This window comes from Gorilla gorilla, chromosome 15 (assembly GCF_029281585.2).
Source record: "Gorilla gorilla gorilla isolate KB3781 chromosome 15, NHGRI_mGorGor1-v2.1_pri, whole genome shotgun sequence".
Taxonomy (NCBI): domain Eukaryota; kingdom Metazoa; phylum Chordata; class Mammalia; order Primates; family Hominidae; genus Gorilla; species Gorilla gorilla.
Genome location: NC_073239.2, coordinates 111177543 through 111199865, shown reverse-complemented (window position 1 = coordinate 111199865; position 22323 = coordinate 111177543). Strand labels below are relative to the sequence as shown.

Below are 22323 nucleotides of genomic sequence, written 5' to 3'. Positions count from 1 at the left end.
TAAAGAAATAGGTCATTTAAGGAAAATAATATTTTGTTAAATTTAGCAACTTTTTGAAGAACTTAGATTGCTACTTACCAGTTAGTGAAAGCACAGAAGTCTTTCCTAACCCTGAGACAGAAGTTGTATATCCTGTTGTAGAACTTTTACTAGAAAACAACATGATTTAGTTTAAAATACAAAAACACACTTCTTACAATCTCAGTCATCTAACACTTGTGCTGTTTTAATCTTCTTTTTAATGCTTTCCTCTACTTATGAAACGTTTGTTGCTTTTATTTCTCATTTTTTTATATTCATGCCTCACAACACTTCGTCTATAACTTGAAAGCATTTCCTTAAACTTTTGCTTCATCAGAATTACAGTTTTTCTTTTGAGGTTCAAGCAAGGCAGCTAAGATGGGTAAAATTTTCTTGGAAATAAAACTTATCTTTAGTTATAATCTCTTTTTTCTATCTTGAGATCACTCTATTGGCCAGGTACTCTTGATGGATCTACTGATAATGCCCAAAAACACAGCTGAAATTCTGTAAGAAGCTATCTTTAATAAAAGAAAAATACTTTTTCCTGAAACATATAATTTATCTTGATAGACAAAGGAATAGTTTTAAAGATATTTGTTTTCTTAAAATTATTTTGCTTGTCAATTGACATACAGCAGTTTGTATAGCACATATAAAAAATCATGGTAATTTAATTTATATTGATTCTATCCTAATCTTAACTGCTTGTAATTTTGTCTCCTGGGCTAAAGGGGAAACCAGACATTCATCTATTGTCAGGCTAACTCTGCTGTGATCACTTTATCATATGAACATGCCAATGGCTTCTTTATAGACAGAAACAATATTAGTAGCAAAGGGATGTCTATATACATTTAGATAATGGAACATACTCATAAGTATTAAAAGTTAAGTGGCATATGTGATATACTACTATCTCCCTCATGAAATAATATATGGATTCTATGATATTATTAAATAGTATCATGTCAGTATTCTTCCTAGAATGCCAGAATACCTATTTTTGTGAAAATTGTTGGAGGTCTCTTATTTTTAAATATAACAATCCCTACAGAAGAAAACTCACAAAATATTGGCCTATAAAAAAACCTCAAAATTAATTCTGATTTTTATAAAATGTAAACTCATATATATGAAGATGTGAATAAAGATAAAAATTATGTTAAAAATTGAAGGGCTTACAGATCATACCTAGCACATTTCTCTAAGTTGCCATATTTTGCATGAAAAGCTTGATTATTAAAAGACTGGCTTCGAATCAATTTGGATTTCTTGATTTCTTTACCTAGAGCAATAAGCAGAAAAAAGGAAAATGTATTCAGTTCATCCTCAGCTGCTCCAACCCCCATTCCCTCCCCAACTACCATCATTTTCAGTAAAACACAGATGGCTTTAGCCTTTTTTCCTTAATTTGAGCTCACTGAAGTATCTCTTACCCTTACTACCAATTAAAAACTACCAAAACACCTAATGATAGAAGGTGAAAAGTGCTTTAGAATGAGATATATTATCCTACTGTATCTCATCTAATAGAGTGACTTTGCCAGCAATTTGTATACAAGGAAGAAAAATTACAAAAAGATATAAAAAGAAGTTATTTCTTACTTGTCGATGGGGTGACAGAAGAGGGTCCAGGAACAGAAATGGGGATGTTCTTGGGCAGACTTTGCGTTGGTGTCTTAGTGTCTCTACCTAAAATAAATTCTGCTTTAAGTTGTATAATTTCCTCTAAGTCCTTATTAATCTCCATAAATACACAAGACAACTCAGACAATATGAATCACTATCCCTAGCTAAGCAGCTTTCTTTTCCAAATATTCTTACTTGGTAATATTTACATATTTCAATCTTTGTTATTCAGTGATCAATTTCACAATCTTACAGCTGTTATCAGACTTGAAGCTTTTCTTTTGAAGGATCTGAACGTCCACTCTGGTTCCTGCCTTTCATTCATGTACTCTTAACATCTGTACCACATTAAGTGGCCAATTTTCAAAAACGACTTTTCAAAAATGAAAGAAAGTAAAGCAATTTTCCATATCAAATAAAAAATTCAGCATGGTCTTTCAGAATACCAGGATGCAACATTAATTATGTAATTAAGTGTTGAAGACATAGAAAAACTACTTACGTTTCTTTTCAAACATTTTATCACTCATGGGCCTTCCATCATTCTGTTGCTTTTCTTTCTCTAATTGTTCCTGTTATTAAGACAGTATCTTGCATTAAAGGTACAACTGAAGTAGGTCTAGAAAATTGTTCTGAGAAATTAAGCATTAGAGATTCAAGTAAAGTTCATAAAAATGCCTAAAAGAAGTATTTTTTTCCAATGTTAGTGTCTAAAGAATTCAGGGTTCTTTCAGATTTGTGCTCTTTTCATATCTACAGAATTATGCCCTTGAGGGTTTGTCAAGCTAAAACAATGAGTTTGGTATCATTGTAATAATTACCCTTCATTTTCTAGACGGTATTTCCTAAATCGCATTAGCAAAATATCCATTACTTTGGTCATTTCAATTTCAGATTGGTAAATGGCTAAATAATATCTTTCTTTAAAAAGATTGAGAGAAAAGAAAATGGTCTTGGATATTTTTAAATGCTTTATTTAAGTATAATATACATAGAGAGGCTGGGCACAGCGGCTCACACCAGTAATCCCAGCACTTTGGGAGGCCAAGATGGGTGAGTCATCTGAGATCAGGAGTTTGAGACCAGCCAGGCCAACATGATGAAACCCCATCTCTACTAAAAACATAAAAAAAATTAGCCAGGCATGGTGATGCACGCCTGTAATCCCAGCTACTCAGGAGGCTGAGGCAGGAGAATCACTTCAACCCAGGAGGTGGAGGTTGCAGTGAGCCAGGACCATGCCACTGCACTCCAGCCTGGGTGACAGAGTGAGACTCCATCTCAAATATACATATATAAATATGTATAAAGAAAGTACACAAATTATAGGTATACAAACTCATAGCTCAATGAATTTTCCCAAAATAGACGCACTTGTATAACCAGCTCCAATATCATGAAACAAAACGTTACCAAAACACAGGAGGCCCTTATGCTAACAGAACAAATTGGCAAGAAAATCAACAAACACAGCAAGTTCTGAACAAACTTGGTATAACTGACATGCTAGAATACTAGAGTCAACAAGTGGAAAATAAATATTCTTTTCAAATGCACATGTAAACTAAGGAAAAATACGGAGAAAATAAGATAAAGAATTTCCACGTAGAAGTGGACTACATAAAAAAATCAAATGGAAATTCTAAAACAGAAATAAAGCATAAAACTGAAAATTTTCACTGGGTTGGATTAACAGAGTTATCCATTTTCTACATGTTTGCCTCTATTATCTTGATCATATTAATCACAGTTATCTTGAAGTCCTTGTCTACTAATTCCAGTATCAGGATTATCTGCGGTTCTCTTTCTATTGTCTGTTTTTGTCTTGGGCTAGGTCATTTGGTCCTAAAATTTTTTAGAGTCTTCCTACAGTTTCTCCCACTGGCAATCCTGAATTCTAATCTTGCTTTGAAAGGCTGTTGAAATAATAAAATTTCCACTTTAGTCACACAAATTCTTGGCATAGAAATAGAAAACACTAAAAGAACCAAATGGAAATTTTAGAACTGAAAAATATAATATTGGAACTAAAAAAATTAATTGGATAGGCTCAGCAGCTGAATGGAGATGACAGGGAAGGGTTGGTAACACTGAAGATACATCAAGAGAAATTATTCACACTGAGTAGCACAGAGTTTTTTTAAAAATTGAGAAAGAACAAAGCCTCTTGGCCTATGGACAATAATAAAAGATCTAATATATGTGCAACTGGTGACCCAGAAATAAGAGAGAGAAAAATTGGAAGAGAATATATATTTAAATAAACAATGACCAAATCTTCCCAAATTTGGGGAATGATATACATTTACAGATTCAGTAAGATTACCAAATCCAAACTGGATAAATTTCAAGTAAATAATGCCTAGATGCATCAAAAGTAAGCTGCTAAAAACAAAAGCTAAAGGAAAAAAATATTTAAAGTGTCCAGAGAAAAACAATGCTTCATAAAGAAGCATCAACAATTCAAATGAGAGTAGCTATTTTATCAGATGTTATGGTGGCCAGAAGACAGACAGACAGAAACACATTATTAAAATGCAGTAAGGAAAAGGCTGTCAACCCAGACTTCTATACCCAGTGAAAATATCCTTCAGGAATGAAGGTAAAAATAAGACATTTTAGATAAAGAAAAAATAAGAGAAGTTGTCACCAGAAGACCTGCGCTTCAAGATTTGCTAAAGAAAATTCTTCTATCTTAAGGAAAAAAATACCAGAGGGAAATTTAGATCTTAAGCAATGAATGAAGAGCACTGGAAATGGTAAAGATCTGAGTAAATGTAAAAGTTTACACTAAGAGTGTATTCTTCAAGATACATATGACAACTTAAAGCAAAATTACAACACTGTCTGGTGGGGTCTTCAATGCAGATATAATTCATATGACAACTGTAACATGAAGAATGGGTGTGGAGGGGGTAAAGAGATTTGTATTATTGTTAAGTGACATGATATAATAATAACAATATGTAGACTGTAAAAGGTTAGGTATGGATATTAAAATCCCTAGAGAAACAAGCAAAAAAAATTTCCAAAAAAAGGAGCGATGAAATCCCTAACACAAGAATAAAATGGTTATCATCATAGATTAATGCCATAATTAAAAGGATAATAGAATATTATAAATAACTTCATGCCAACAGATTTGTCAGTTTAAATAACATGTAAACTGGGGTGGAAGAGAAGCAACTTACCAAAATTGACAACAGAAGAAACGGAAGATCTACATTATCTAATGTCTACTAAGGAAATAGAATCAATTATCAAAATACTTTCCAAAATGAAAACTCCAGGCTTAGATAACTTCACTAGCGAATTCTATAAAACACTTAAGGCAAAAATAAAACCAATTTATACAAACTTGGTCAGAAAATAGAGAAGGTGGGAATACCATCCATCTTGTTTTATGAGGCCAGAATAACATTAATGCCAAATCTAATCCCAAAAATGACAAAAAGGGGAATTATAGGCCAATTTCACTCTGAATCTATGAATACAGATGCAAAATCCCTTAACAAAAACATTAGCCAAGGATCCAATGGAGAAAAAGGATAATAAACCATTGCCAAATAGGGTTTATCTCCAAAAGACAACATTGGTTTACCATTTGAAAAATCAGTGTAATTCAGTATATTAGCAGAATGAAGGAGAAAAATCAAATATCATTTCCAGATATAACAAAATGCAACAACCATTCATAAAAACTCCTAGCAAACTAGGAGTAAGAGGTAACTTCCTCAATCTGATAAAGGGAATCTACATAAAACCTATTTCTACCATCATACCCGATGATGAAAGACTGAACTGTTTCACCCTAAGATCAGTAAAAAGACAAGGATGCCTATTTGTACCACCTTAATTTTACTGGAGGTTCTGGATCTTGCAGTAAGACAAAAGAAAGAAACAAAAGGCATAAATATTGAATAGAAAGAAGTAATATTGCTGTATTTAAAGAAGATATGATCACTTACATATAAAATTTTAGTTTTAGAAAATCTAAAAAACAATTTCTAGAATAAACAAATTTAGAAAGTTTATAAGATACAAGGTTAATATATAAAAATCAACAGTATTCTTATACTCCAGCAACAAAAAACTGGAAAGTGAAATAAAAAAATGTATACTTCCATTTATAATAATGCCAAAAACATAAAATACGTAGAAATAAATTCCAGACTTCATATCAAAATGCAAAGGCCCTAGACTGGCCAAAGCAATTTTAAGAGGGAACAAAGATGGAAAACGTATCCTACCAAATTTCAAAAACACTATAAAGTTACAGTGATCAAGACAGTTTGGTATTGCTTAAAAGATAAACTTATAAATAAGTGGAACGGAATAATAGGAAGTCAAGAAATAAACACATATGTGTACAACTAATATTTCTTAAGGACACTAAGACAATTCAATGGGGAAAAGAAGGCTTTTTAACAAATGGTGCTGGAATAAATGAATATTCCCTATGGAAAAAAATAAACATATATTATATAAAAATGTACTTGAAATGAATCATAAACCTAAATGTAAAACCTAAAATGAAAATTTTTAAAAGAAAATAGAGGAAAAAATCTATGATCTTGGGATAGACAAAGGATTCTTGGAACAAAAAAGAATTATCAAAGAAAGAATTGATAAACTGGGCTTCATCAAAATCAAATATTTCTGTTGTTCAAAAGACACCATTAATAAATGAACAGATAAGCCTCAGACTCCAAGAAAATATTCATAATATGTATATCTGTGAAAGAAATTGTATGCAGAATGGATTAAAAGCTCTTACCTCTCAACAATAATAAACAACCCACTTAAAATTCTGAAAACAAACTTTATCAAATAAGAGATAAAGATGGCCAGTAAGCAAAGACAAGATGCTTGACATCTTTAGGCATCAGGAATAGAAAAAGAGATTTAAAAAAAAATGAGATACCATTACATACCCAATAGTATGGCTGGTAACTAAAGCTTTCCAGCATAGACAATGTAGATGTAAAATGGTACAACCACTTGAAAGCAGGTTTTTTTGTTTTGTTTTGTTTTTTGGGGGGACGGAGTCTCACTCTGTCACCCAGGCTGGTGTGCAGTGGCACAACCACGGCTCACTGCAAGCTCTGCCTCCCGGGTTCACGCCATTCTCTTGCCTCAGCCTCCTGAGTAGCTGGGACTACAGGAACCTGCCACCATGCCCGGCTAATTTTTTGTATTTTTTAGTAGAGATGGGGTTTCACCATGTTAGCCTGGATGGTCTTGATCTCCTGACCTCGTGATCCGTCTGCCTCGGCCTCCCAAAAGTGCTAGGATTACAGGCATGAGCTACCATGCCCGGCCATTTTTTTTAAATTTAGTTTTATTTTATTTTTAAGTTAAGCATACCATACAAACCAGCCATTCTATTCCTAGGTATTTACCCAAGAGAAATGAAAACAGGTCTACCCAAGGACTTCTTCACTAATGTTCAAAGCAACTATATTTGTAATATCCCCAAATTAGAAGTAAGCCAAATGTCCATAAAGAGGTGAATGGATAAGCAAATTGTGATATATCCGAAATATAGACTACTACTCAGAAATAAAAAAGAACGGCTTCTTGATGCATACTACAATATGGATGAATCTCAAAGTAATTATGTTGGTAGAAAGATGCAGGACCAAAAATAGTATTAATACCTAATATATGATTCCATTTATATAAATTATGGAAATGCAAGCTAATCTACAGTGACAGAAACTATATCATTGGTTGTTGGGGACTAGAGTAGAAGACATGGATTACAAAGGGGCAGAAATCTTTAAAGGAATAGAAATGTTTCATATTTTCATTGTGGTGATGGTTTCATCGATATGTCAAAATTCATTAAATAGTACACTTTAAATATATGCAGTTGTCAATTATACTTCAGTAAAGTAGTTTTTTTAAAAGACTCTCAAATATAGTTTTCTATCTAGTTCATAAAAGAACAGATTTCAAAAAACTGGACTATCATTTAAGAAGAAAAAAGAGTAATGTGAAATGGTGAAATGGAAAGAAATGATTAAGTTTAATAAAAAAACAGTTATTAATCAGAAAAGAGTATATGTGTGTGCATGTGAAAACAACATACCATTTCCAAAAGAAGTAGTTCTTCTCTTTCTTTCTCTTGATCCAACAAATCTTTCTCATAAAACTTTTTCTGAAACTGTTTAAAGTTTAAAATGAAATTGTGAAACATTAGTGATGAGTTTCTGCCAAGTTTAAAATATTCCTTTCAATATAAATGATATAGTTTGACTCTGTGTCCCCATCCAAATTTCATCTTGTAGCTCCCCTAATTCCCACATGTTGTGGGAGGGACCGGGTGGGAGATGACTGAATTATGGGGGTGGGTCTTTCCTATTCTCTTCTCATGATAGTGAATGAGTCTCCTGAGATCTGATGGTATTGTAAGGGGGAGTTTCCCTGCACAAGCTCTCTCTTTGCCTGCTGCCATCCATGTAAGATGTGACTTGCCCCTCCTTGTCTTCTGTCACGATTGTGAGGCCTCCCCAGCCACGTGGAACTGTGAGTTCAATTAAACCTCTTTCTTTTGTAAATTGCCCAGTCTTGGGTATATCTTTTTCAGCAGCATGAAAATGGACCAACACAATAAGGTAAAGAGAGTATACTTACAGCATCCATAGACATTTCCATTCTGTCCAACTCTAATACAGTCTATAAGGAAAGTTTTTAAAATTATTCTAAAGTAATTAAATTAAAACAACCAATCATTTCTCAGCAACTTATTTTGCAAATGGAGGTTCAAATAGAAGACTTCTGCACTAGGGGGAAGACTAAGTCAGAAAACTAAAGTTCTGCCCAATTCTACATTGTACTTACAATCAATCTTTATACAATCATGCCAGGGTCAATTTTAACTTTTGAAAGTTTTTAACCTTAAGAAGACCAAGTCTACAGGCATATTTCAAATACCAAATGCATATAATCTAACTAATTTCTAGTAACTCCCAGTGCCAATCTTTTCTGAATTTTCAGAAACATAATGTAGCTTTTGAAGTTTTAAAAAGTCTTTTAGCTATATATGAATGAGACAAGCCATCATGGGGCCTAATAATCCTTAGTTCCCTTCTGTAGAAATTTTATATCTGCTCTGAAAATATTCTCTCAATTTACTATTTGTCTTTTGGAATACACTAGTTTGAAACAAATTATTCCAATCAAAACAATGGTCAATCTAACCCAGGGTTCTGTCTCTGATAGAGGGCAGTACTTCTAAAACTTATTCTACAAGAGTAACCCTAATGGCCAAAATAAAGTACATTTGGATATGCATATGCCCAAAGCTATCCATGACAAACATAAAATTTAGTGGAAGCTTTCTCTGCTGAAATATATGAAAAATTCATAATGCATGCCATTATTTTTAAATAAAGTTACTTCTCATATTATAAAACTGATGAAACTATTCAATTTTTATCCAAAAGTTTTGTGTAGCTTCCTGGGAGTTTTCCATACTAATGTCTCATTATACTACAGAATTTCCATGGGACAGACTGGCTTCACTATATGCAGCATACTGAAAATAAGAGCTGTACTCCAGAATAATCCACTATAGACTAATAATCCATTAATGTTATTACATCACTGTTACACCTGTATAGCATTAGCTTATATTGTCTCTTGAATTAATAAATTATTCTGGAAAAGTAATTAACCATCTCATGTTTATTTTTTTGACTAGTAAACTCCATTGCCTAAACTTCTATACTTAAATATTAAATAGTAAGGAAGGAACTGTCTGGTAGAAACAAGTGTGTGTGTGTGTGTGTATGTGTGTGTGTGTGTGTGTATGTGTGTAGATTTAAATGCATGTCCAACTCTACGTATTTCTGGTTATACCAGTTAATGAAAGAAGAATTCACATTTCATTAAAACTAAAACTATACTAATTCATACTAAGTCATCAAATCACTTAATTAAAAGATTCTTCATGTGACATCTGGCAATGATTTCTAGAAAAAAAGAGAAAAAAATAAGAATTCTCTCTTTTCTCACCATGTATGCTAATTTATTTATGACACTAATAAGGAAATTTCCCTTACTATAAATAAATGCTCAAAAACAATGTGTCCTGAAGTTTATATTCAGATTCATAAAAGTAAATAATTTCACTTCAACTTATAAAAATATTAGTTATATATTCAGCATAAACAATTTTTGAAGAGTAAAAATTATTCTAAGATGTGGCTCACTAACCCAAATTTTTACTGTTTAGTTTTTCCAACATCTCCAAAGAATCCATATACTAAGATCTCATGCTAAAACAAACAAAAAACTCATAGGATACAATGTTACATTATTTACAAAGAAATGCACTCAGGAGCAGGTAAGAAGTCTCTATTCTAGTCCTCCTGATTCTGCTACTTACTAATATGATCTCAAGTAGACACAATACTTCTAGGCATATAACTTCTATAAAGTCAAACAGACCCCTGAATTAACTCAAAGGGCCCTTCCAGGGATAAGTTTCTATAAAATGTGACTTTCCCAATTTTACCAACAAAGTTTCACTGGATTATAATCACTTATAAAGAAAGTCTGATGAATAAAACATTCATTATTAATTGAACAGTGTTTATTGAGCACCTAACATGTGTCAAACTCTCTCAACATGGGCTTATATTACTAGTAATACAGGTTTAATGTCTAGGTGCCCTTCGAAACTTTCATATCCAGTTGTAGCACATATCAACCAAATCATTTACTAATTCTTACAATTTTAGCAAGGATAAAAATATTTTAATATATTGCTATCCTGTCAAGCTGAAATAGTGAAGCTAAGATTCTTACTGCCTTAATGCAAAAAATGCAACATTGCAGCAAGAGTGATACTTACTCTTTTTACAATAGCCAGAACATCTTTATCTTTTTCTTGACACAGGAGTTTCCTCACACACATTTCTAACTGCTGAAGTAGATGCTTATCAGCAGGAATCTTCAGAGTAGATTTCACTTTGGGCAACAGGTAGCAAAGTTTCATTCTACAATAAAATAGTATTTACTCTTGAGTGAATTTAATAACTAAGAATAACAGAAACATGAAACAAAGAAAAATCAAGTTTTAGATAGCCTGAGAGTTCATTTATTCATGCAAGATATATTCATGGAGTGTCTATTATGTGCCAAACATTCATCATTCTGGATGCTGAGATACAACAGTAAATAAAACCAACAAAATTCTCTGCTCTCCTGGAACTTACATTCTAGTATGGGAGCAGAGAAGAGAAAAGAAACAAGTAAAATCTGTCAGATAGTGTTAAATGCTATGGAGAAAAATAAAGTGAGGAATAAAGGCAAGGGAGTACCAGGGGCAGGGGATTAATCAGTTTTAAAGCAGGTGGCCAGAGAGGGTTGTCATTGAAGGTTCCACTGAAAAGATGATATTTAAGCAAAGACCTAAAGAAAATTAGGGAATGAGCTATGTGAATATCTGGAAAAGAGCATCACAGCAAATATGGAGAGCTTGTCTCTACTGTTGGTCCAAATGAGCAAATTGGCCACTATGCCTAAACAGAGTGAAGGTGAGACTAGCAGGAGAGCTCAGAGTGGTAAATAAGAGGCTTTGAGGGCTACTGTAAGGAAATTGTCTTTTATTTTGAGTATGACAAGAAGCCATTGGTAGGTTTTCAGCAGAGGGGTGAAATGATCTGACAATGTTTTACAAGCATCATCTGTCTACTGTGTTGAAATTAGACTGCAGCTAGTCAAGAACACAAAAAGAGAAACAATAGGAAAAGCTCTTACAATAATTCAGGCAAGAGATGAAGGTACATTGAACCAGAGTGGTAGCAGTAAAAGGTGGTGAGAAGTAGTTGGATTCTGAATACCATTTTTTTTTTGAGACAGAGTCTCGCTCTGTTGCCCAGGCTGGAATGCAGTGGTGTGATCTCGGCTCACTGCAAGCTCCGCCTCCCAGGTTCACGCCATTCTCCTGCCTCAGCCTCCCGAGTAGCTGGGACTACAGGTGCCCGCCACCATGCCTGGCTAATTTCTTTTTGTATTTTTAGTAGAGACAGGGTTTCACCATGTTATACAGGATGGTCTCGATCTCCTGAACTCGTGATCCGCCTGCCTTGGCCTCCCAAAGTGCTGGGATTACAGGCAGGAGCCACCGCGCCCAGCCCGGATTCTGAATATCTTTTACGAGCAGCAGGATGTGCTGAGGGATTGGAGGTAGAATGACAGAGAGAAGAATTTATTTAAGGTTTTCATCTAAGCAGATGTGATGGTTATTTCCTGAGATGGAGAAGACTATAGAAGGAGCAAAAGCAGATAAGAAAGATGAAGATTTAATTCTGGACAGATTAAGTCTGAGATTTCTATCAGATATGCAATGGCAATGCAAGTGGGCAACAGGCTCAATAAGTTGGCTGTCCAGTGTAGATGTCAATGCTGGAGATAGAGTGAGGAATCTTCAGCAAGGAGATGATATTTAAACCATGAAATGGGAGAGATCACCAAAGTAATGTGTACAGTTAGAGAAGAAAAGGATAAAAGGACCTAGTCTAAGGTGGTCTAAGGCACTACCACAGTCTAGACTGGGTTGGAAAGGAAGAAACAAGGAGGGTGAAGAATGCCAGGAAGTTAAGAGTAAATCCCAGAGCCTAAAAAAAAGCCTTTCCAGGAGGAGGCATTTCAGAGGAAATACTCTCCTTTGCTAAGCTAAAAGTCTACTCTTTTTCCATGGCTGTTTTAGAGAGGGATGCTAGGTGGGTATCTATTTTATAGCTGCTATATTCATTTATTCATCTGAATGCTCTCCAAATTATTATTTTTTATTTTTATTGCAACCTTGAGACACCTGAATCCCATTTTTAGAGTTTCCAGAACACTTTCTCAGCTGAATTTTTACTTGAGGATTCTTCATATACAACAAAATTTGCTTTTTATTTAACCAAAAAGGGTAAAGAAGCTCCTCCTGTAGAATTTCCAGCACTGTAAATAGCAACAATGGTCTCAATCTCATTCACAGCTCACCACGGATACAGCTAAACCTAGTAATGCTTTCTCTAACTAAGGAGTATCAATCCCCCCAAAGAAATTATTTCATTTCTGGCAGCTGTGGAAAAGGCTTCTCTGAATACCAAGAGTCTTTTTCCAGCTTGACATTGTCTAAACTTGGTGAATTTAAATTTTAAACATTAACTTAAGGAAAAACAAAAACACTTAACAATCTATGCACACTCCATTCTTTATAACCCAAGGCACGTCTAGAAAACAGATATTCAGCAGAAGCTACCCAAGCCATCGCAGTGATTCATCTCTATGAGACTCCTGGGCCCATGAGATGATCAAATTCTTGAGATTAGGGACCCACACCTTTCAGATAATTTATGTATATTATCTCAGTTATTTGTACCTCAGAATACTTTATAAATTAGGTACTAAGGAAATCAATGCACACAGAAGTTTTATAACTTGGCTGAAGATACACATTTAATATAGAGCTGAAATTTCAGCTCAGGGAGTGTGGCTCCGGAAACTGTCCTCCTAACCAACATGATCCTACCACCCTTGCCTGTGATGGCTTTCATTCTATCTGCACATCCCTAAAGCACTGAGCAAGGGCTTTTATACCCAAAGCCAGTTAGCATACAGTGTTGCTGGACACATATCTTGGCTGGCAGCTGGCCAGGCAAGAGAGTAGGAACCAAGACACACAGTTATACAATAATCTGCTGCCCTGCAGATCTCTGAAATTAATAGAGTAATATTTAATTACTCTTCATTTGGTTTTTTGAATTGGCAGATTTCTTTCTCATAGAGTCGATGTTATGCTCTTAGTTACACTGATCAAAGTAGAGATGATTTCGTTTCCTTTCAAATTATTTTTGTCAACTGCCTGATAAGTGACAATACATCACATTGAAAGTTGCTTTTATAGAATCACAATTTTAATTCACAAAATGTTCATAAAGCTGGACCCATTAGTTGTTTAGGAAGAGCTAAAATCTAAAGAATTACCAAAGGTTCCTTTTTTTGAGACGAAGTCTTGCTCTGTCACCTAGGCTGGAGTGCAGTGGTGTGATCTCGGCTCACTGCAACCTCCACCTCCCAGGTTCATACGATTCTCCTGCCTCAGCCTCCCAAGTAGCTGGGACTGCAGGCATGTGCCACCACGACTGGCTCATTTTTGTATTTTTAGTAGAGATGGGGTTTCACCATGTTGGCCAGGCTGGTCTCAAACTCCTGGCCTCAAGTGATCCTGTCTGCCTCGGCCTCCCAAAGTGCTGGGATTTACAGGCATGAGCCATGACGCCCAGCCCAAAAGGTTCTTTTCAATTCACTTTAAATGTCAGCAATACCCCACCTCTCATTTATAAAGCACAAGAAATATGCAACAAAAACTAAAGTCAATGCAGTTGTGCTTTCTGTATTTTCTCACATTTAAAATACAAAAGAAAAACTTCTAGATTTGTTCCCATTAAAAAATGCTCATAAAAGTCTTAGGTTGAACTTTTCAGTATCTTTTGACAATTCATCTTCATATATATCTCAACACCAAGACTATTAATCTCAGTTAGCTTATTATCTCACCAACTCTTCCTATTAAAAAGTTTTGATGTTTTACATATTGCCTAAAATTCATATCAGTTGTTTATAAAAGTGGTACATACGCATCTTTCAGATGCATAAGACTAAGTGCCCCAATGTATGAAAATTCAGCAGGAAGTTCTCGAGTTTGTTCAGGAATGCCTTTGGCCAACTGACTCTGATGTCTCTCTTTCCTGCAGATCTGAGTTCAAGTTCAAAATAGAGACACAGGACTTAGAACACAGAAATCTAATGGCTGAGGGTTTAACATTCTTTTCATTCTATTATCAAATGTACAAAAATAGCTCTTAATAATGTGCATGTACTTTAATGCCACTGAACTATACACTTATAAATGGTTAAAATAGTAAATTTTATATTATACATATTTTACCACAGTAAAAAAAAAGGAAGTGATGTGCTCTTTTGGAGAGAATAAGGACAAAATATATTTATTATTTTTTTCCATTTCCAGGCAAGCCATTTTCAGGTCTGTTCCTTCCAACTTAACAGTTAATCAAATGCAATTAACATTTTACTGGATTTCAATAATATAAGGCAAAACATAGAAGACAAGATGAAGACTTTGAAGCAGTTCTACTTCTTTGAATAAATGGGCCTCTAAAAACTAACAGATGCTCACCAAACAACTTTGAAGTGATAAGGCTACTGACCGTCTTTTCTTTAGTTTTAATGGTAGATAAATTAATAACATCTACTCAACCTTCTAATCATTTCAATGTGTATATCCAAATGGCCAAAGAAGCTTACCAATCTGGCTTTGACTAACTGCTCTCAACCCAGTAAAGACAAAAGATCTGAGACAGTGTTGAAGGAGTATGCTTCCAAGTCTTACTGACGCCCATCAATTATGAATACTAAGAATTTCAAAGCACGTGTAAATTCTTGACTTAAGTTTTTGATTGGCTAAGGAAAAGATTTTGCATATGTCCACTACAGTAGATAAAAATAAATACAATTTCAAATATTTTCCTTCATTGATAACATACCTCACATTTGCTACTGGATCATGTGTTAGTTCAATAGCAGGTAGAAAGAAATATTTACAGAAAAATGATTTCGAAAATATCTCTATAATAAATTCACAGGTATCCAAAAATCGAAGTCTATTCCAGTAACTTTTTCCTTGGCCCAATTCTGGAAACAACAACAAAAATTATCTTAAGTTAATTTTTCCTACATGAAATTAAAGTGACAAAGTTAGACACACAAAATGCATAAGAAGTTTCTTCATACCCACAATTTGGCTAGCAAATACAAGACATAAGAGGAAAAATATCATTATTATATACCTCAGGTTTGTAAATCCCCAAAATGACACCTCAAAAACCATAAAACAGTTTTGTCAAACATTTCATTCAATTTCATAAGCATTTACTAACTATGGAATGACTGTATTTACTACTTTTTATCGCCCACAATGTGCTAAGTACTTTACACATATTATCTCATTTAGCCCTGAAAAGCAGCCCAAAGGATGCACATACTTCTTCCTCCTAAAAGATAAGGATACTAAGATTTAGTGAGTTTAAAGTCACACAGCTGGCAGGTGCAGAGCTAGAATTCAAACACAGCTCTGTATAACTTCTAAGTGTTTTAATAATCAAATTAACTGTTTTCTTCCCTTTGTTTCCTTAAAAATGCCTAAAGTAGATACAGTCATATATAAACAGCATTACTGACAATAATTCAGGTCAATATTAAAAAGGTTAATTTTCTACTTTTTACATAAATGTTCAAAAATAAAACCAAACTGAATCTTCTTTCAAAATAAAACATTCTAAACATGAGCTCTTGCCACTGAAAAATGAAAACCGAATTAAAATAAGACTATAAAAAGATTAAAGTATACTGAGCATATTTTTTCTTAAATGGAATTTTATAAAAGTACTCTAATTTTTTGAAAAGTAGTGATACACACTTAAACTAGTAAACTCCAATAACTAGAAAATCCCATTACCTGCCTATGCTGGATAATATAGTTTAGTAAAAATATTAAGACATTATGGGCAAAGCAAATATACAATAATTAACAAACTCACTAAGTATACATAGGTGTGTGCAACTATTTCTAGAATCAATACTATAAACCAAATGTTTTTGCCTTGATTTTAGCTCTTACCAAATTAAAATAAATTTGCATTTGTAAACTGACTTAGTTTCTTAAGACATTATAAACCAACTAGTCTCATCAAATTAATACTCAAATATACTATCAACTCTATTCAAAGAAAAATCCCAGATTCTGTTAATTATGTGAATATTGAAATAGGATCATAAAATAAATGATTAGATGCATGGATATTCTATTTATATTTTAGTTCCAAATGCTATTTCATCAGGGTAGAAACTGGGCTTTCAATATAAGTAAATATATTTTAATTTCTAAAGTGTAGACATTTACAAAAGAAAACAGAGTAATTATTACTTTCATTCATCACAGATCTAATCTTGCCATAAGGATTTCTAAAAAATAAAAATCAACTTATAAAACCCAATAGTAACCTAATTATTCACAGAAAAATGATACATAAGTCAGACATAACTAAAGCCAACTAGTTTGTTTACTTTAGTTTTTCAAAATAGTAGACAATGATTACTTACGTTCAATTAATTTTTGAATGACCTCATGTCTCTGTTCTTGTTTACGATTATAACGCAGAAAAATGCATAGAGTTCGTGAAGCCGCCTTTTGGACAGGTAAAACATTCTTGAAGAAATAAGTAAGACAGACAGTTACACTAGGCTAATTCTAGTCTAGATAATTTGGCCCCACCAAATCAATTTTAAGTTATTGATAAAACTAAAGTGTTCACTGCCTCTCAACTCATTGAACTTACATCCTTCTGGAAGTATCTTCATAATTTAATGTTAATCACTCAGGCAAATCAACCAATAATTATATTACAAAGTTAATTTGGCATAGTCATGTCCCAATCCTCCAGATTTGACTCTCATTTCCTTGCCATCTCATCTTACATGATCAAATACACCCCTGCCACCTATTCTTTTAGCTGTTCCCTGGACTTTGTCATTCATTCATCTGACAAACATTTGCTATAACATGCCATGTGTCAGGTACATCACCAAAAATATGCCACTACTGAAATATTAATTTAGAGATCCTGTGATCAGGTATACTCTTCAATCCTTCTGGCTTAATTCTAGCTCTTCATGATACAGATGACATTTAGAATCCAAAGGACACCATGTCAATCATTCTTACCAGTATTTCAAGTCCCTTTGTCCTTTCAATTTCTGTCACACCACTAGGCAGAACCTTAATTCTAAATAAATATGGCCATTTATCTTTCCTGGGTTTGGGTTCAAACCATATATTAGAGAAAAATCTCTCAACCAGACATATTGTGTCCAGTATAAATTCATGTTCATTATCTTGATTTACATACAAATATAATGTTGAATTACTAACGATCCCAAATATTATAGTGGGGATCCTTGAAATTCAAATAGAATGAAACTTTACATTGCTGAGACAGTGTTGCCTGCTACCTCCTCTCATATTTTATATGAGCTATTCACATTCTATCGGGTACAATTTGAGTGGGGTTTTTAATCTGTTCAATGTAAAAAGAGGGTATTTCCTATGATTTAGAAAAGAAAATTTAAAAAATATATATTAGCAGAAACATGACTAGACTTAAGGAAAATGAATTTTTCATAAATGGTGAACTAAATAAAAGCATATTATTCTTTTCTTTCATTTTATATATACTGATAGAATTTCAAATACCTATATAATAGTCATATGAAAATATGTATATTTTGTACCTCATATAAAATATATATTATAGTTTATGGCATAAGGTATTCTTTTGGGCCAGAAGTCAAAGATAAATGTAATCAAGTCAAAAGCACGTAAAAGCCAGCTTAAAGAAGTTGTAACAATTTGTGCACAAAAAATAATAACTGCAATAACATTATTTTATCTAAAAGAGAGTCAACATTAAAAACAAAGTGCACTTGTCACCATTAAAAATAGCTACTACGCCACCTCCTAGCTCTGAAAATTGATAATTCAAGGGAAAAAATTAAGAATTCATCCTGTCTTTACATTAGTAAACGTAGCTCAAGGTAATCAAATAACCAAAGTGGACAAAGGAATGCACTTCTTCACAGAATGCCACCATTAAAAATGCATAAATGATGGAATTTTAAAATTATTTTGCAAGTTATAATGAAATCACCAATTCAAGCAAGGATCATCAATGGATTCTACAACTAACAGGTAAAAGGCTGATAGGAAACTGGGTAAACAGAGGGCTGAAATAGCAGCTGAAGATTGCACTGGCTATTCAAGAGTAATTTTAAAATAATTTTTTTAATTCTGTGAAAAATGACATTGGTAGTTTGATAGGAATGTGTTGAATCTGTAGATTGCTTTGGGCAATATGGTCATTTTAACAATATTAATTCTTCTAATCCATGAGTAAAGAATGTTTTTCCATTTGTTTATGTCATCTATGATTTCTTTCAGCAGTGTTTTATAGTTCCCCTTGCAGAGCTCTTTCGCCTCCTTGGTTAGATGTGTTACTGGATATTTTTTTGTGGCTATTAAAATTGGGATTGCATTCTTGATTTGGCTCTCAGCTTGAACATTATTGGTGTACAGAAATGCTACTGATTTTTGTACACTGGTTTTGCAACCTGAAACTTTACTGCAGTGGTTTATCAGGTCTAGGAGCCTTTTGACAAGATCCTCAGGGTTTTCTAGGTATAGAATCATATCATCAGCAAAGAGAGATCATTAGACTTCCTCTTTTCCTATTTGGATGCCTTTAATTTCTTTCTTTTGCCTGATTGCTCTGCCTAGGACTTCCAGTACTATGTTTAATAGGAGTGGTATGAGTGGGCATCCTTGTCTTGTTCCAATTCTCAAGGGGATGGCTTCCAGCTTTTGCCCAATCAGTATGATGTTGGCAGTGGGTTTGTCATAGACAGCTATTATTATTTTGAGGTATGTTCCTTCAATGCCTAGTTTGCTGAGGGTTTTTAACACAAAGAGACACTGGACTTTATCAAAAGCCTTTTCTGCATCTATTGAGATGATCATATAATTTTTGCTTTTAATCCTGTTTATGTGGCAAATAACATTTATTGATTCACTTATGTTGAACTAACCTCACATTGCAGGAATGAAGCCCACTTGATTGTGGTGAATTAACTTTTTGATGTGCTACTGGATTTGGTTTGCTAGTATTTTCTTGAGGATTTTTATGTCGATGTTTGTCGGGAATACTGACTTGCAGTTTTCTTTTCTTGTTGTGTCGTTGCCAGATTTTGGTATCAGGGTGATGGTGGCTTTGTAGAATGAGTTAAACAGGAACACTTCCTCCTCAATTTTTTTGAATAGTTTCAGTAGGATTGATTCCAGCTCAGAGGAGCTTGCAAGGTATGTCTGCTGGTAGTCTGGCAGTGCAGTGGGTCAAAGATGGGAGATCCCTGGGCAGGGCAGTGGTACAACTGGTATACAACCAGGTAGGCACATGCAGCCCAGGGTTTTCAGCCCAGCAGATGAGTGTGGGGCTCACCCAGCTTGCACTACCCCAACTCAGCATCTGCCCCAGAGGCAGGCCTGACCAGTTGGGCTTGTCCCAAGCCTTCTGTGCCCAGATCACAGAGCCATGGAATGTTTCTATATTTCAAAAAATTGCAATAGGATGTCATGTTAAATGTACAGTGAATTACGAGTTAAATAATCCCCTTGGAAATTTCTGTGAAAAAAGTAGACAATTAACTTTGTGGGGAGGCTTGAGTGCCACCTTGTTTTGAGGGAGGAGTCTTTTTCTTTTAACACTAATTATAAGGTTATCAATAGTAGGGCATCCATGTATTTGTATAAGCTTTCTCTGTTCCATTGCCACACTCTAAAAGTAACCAAACTTATAGTAGGAAGCTTAAGGGGTGCCTTGGCAAAACAGCATAGCTGGGGTCAAACATTAAGGTTGTGGATGCATCAGAGGTGCACATCAGAACAGAAGGTCCTTTGCAGTCAAGGTCACTGAGTCCTGTCAACCTTCCTCTTAAGAAGAACTATTTCAAGTTTGAAGTGAGTCTACTCTGTTCTTGGCAGTATATAAACAAAGGGTAGGTGAAAGTGCCACCTAGTCATTCCTCTCTCCAGCTAGAGAGAAGATTCTCAGAGGGAGACCTAGTGGGGAAGCAAAGGGAAACCTGAATCCCCTCCTCTGGACCTACGAAGCTGACATCCTCCTAGGTAGAATGGAATGAACTGAGTTTGTTCTACTATTTTGCAAATATGAAGAGTTTTGGTAATTCCAGAACCAACCATGAGTTCAAAAGAATAAGATGAAAGGTACTGAGCTCACATTTGTCATCATGATTGTGAACATTCTTTGTAAGAAACGGTAATAAATCTGATCGCTTGATATGACATGTGGCAGGCAGGCATATTTCTGAAGTAGCTTCTCATGAGTTCTCCATTTTAAAGAGGCTGCAGCTCGCTGTTCAGCAGCTGTGAGTGCTGGAATCAAGTCAGGCAGAGAAGATAACTGAAAAATAAAACGCATCAAAAAATCAATTTAAATAAATTGCAGCACTCGGTAAAATTACTCAGTCTTATAACACATTGGGGAAGAGAATACTCCTTCTCATTTCAGAGTTTAGGAGACATCTTAGTTGTCACAAGGAGATAATTATCTGGTTAAATCAAACACTTTTAAAAGAAAACATTAAGTAAAAAGTATGATTCCTGGGAACCAAATTTTGAAATAAAAACTACAACTCATTCTTCTTCCTGTCAGATTATCATAGCAACTCTTCCAACTACAGTAAAATGTATTACATATTATTACTGTCAACAAGCTTTGACCTCCTAAATCCTACCCTTTTCTTAGGTTACACAGAGGCTTAAAAAATAATAATAAAGAATAAATTTCTACCCTTTTGTTGTATTTGCTATTCTTGGAATAATCATTAATGCTAATGAAAAATGAAAATATGAACATAAACTCCAAAGACAATAGACAACAATCATGGTAATTTAAAATTATTAATGTAAGAAAGATAGAGGAAATTCAAGCTGTTCAAACTCTAATAGGCTTTTACCGACCACCTGCTATGTGGCATGCACTATTTTACATGTTTTCCAAACATTCTTTCATTGATGCCTCAAAACACCCTGTAGAGTAGGATAATATTTACACAGCTCAGAATGTTTGTGAAAGATGAAGTTTACCTTATTTTCTTGAACACTGCTTTCTCCACCAGTAGACATAAGTTCCAAGATTTCTGGAAGATGATCTATAAGAGCATCTAGTACCTTTTAACAGAGATATTGATTACTGTTATAGTGATTACTATGTTTTTTCTAGATTAATTCTACATGTCAATTTCTATATAGTAGCAGTGGTTTTTTTTTCCCAAACAACATTTTGAGGATTTGTATTTTCTTACTCTGCCATCTTCTTCCTGAAAAGTCTTAGAAACATGATCAACTGCCTTGGCCAACCTTCGAAAAGAGATTAGTGTACCTGCCTCTTGACATTGTTCAAATAGTCTAAATCTGAGACAGCTACTTCTACAAAACTAACATGTTCAAAAACTGCCTCCAAACTTTTGACACGTTGTTTAAATTGGATATATTCTCAGTGATATCAAAATATTCATGAGCTGCGCTTTGGCAAACTAACAGTCATTTAGGTGAAAGGAATATCTAAATATAGCATCAAAATAAAGTATTTCAAAGTCTTCATAAGTACATATTAAGTGGTAAAATACTACACAATGGCAAGAGAAAAAAGTTATAAAATGTGATATATGATTACAATTGAGTAAAATAAAAACCTTTATACAGAAAAGAATATTCATATAAAAAAGAAAAAGAAAACAAATAGTAACAGTAATTGAAATTAAAGGCATTCTTTTGTCTGTTTTTTGGCACTTCCTAAATTATTCTTAATAAACAAATATACATATACTAAGTTTTAAAACTGAATATATTTTAAAACCTAATTTTTTAAACTATCTTCCCAATATCCTGTTTATGATATAGTGGTACAACAATTTGAAGCTTCTGGGGCTAGTCAGCTGAAAGAGTTGACACAA

General features: G+C 34.0%; 1 protein-coding gene across 6 annotated transcripts in view; it reads right to left on the bottom strand.

Annotated features, from left to right (window-relative positions):
- The window catches only part of PPP4R4 (protein phosphatase 4 regulatory subunit 4), a 105103-nt gene that overhangs the window by 12593 nt on the left and 70187 nt on the right, over positions 1-22323 (bottom strand). For 5 of the 6 annotated variants that reach the window (XM_031001973.3, XM_055361371.2, XM_055361372.2 and 2 more), the window contains 11 exons: positions 21455-21538; positions 20586-20768; positions 16840-16945; positions 15225-15372; positions 10517-10661; positions 8293-8334; positions 7748-7822; positions 2156-2225; positions 1630-1716; positions 1216-1309; positions 79-149 (listed from right to left, as the gene is read on the bottom strand). In XM_031001973.3, coding sequence (XP_030857833.1) covers positions 79-149; positions 1216-1309; positions 1630-1716; positions 2156-2225; positions 7748-7822; positions 8293-8334; positions 10517-10661; positions 15225-15372; positions 16840-16945; positions 20586-20768; positions 21455-21538 — 1105 coding nt within the window. The remainder of the gene's footprint in view (positions 1-78; positions 150-1215; positions 1310-1629; positions 1717-2155; positions 2226-7747; positions 7823-8292; positions 8335-10516; positions 10662-15224; positions 15373-16839; positions 16946-20585; positions 20769-21454; positions 21539-22323) is intronic. The other variant, XM_055361374.2, reaches the window with a different exon arrangement.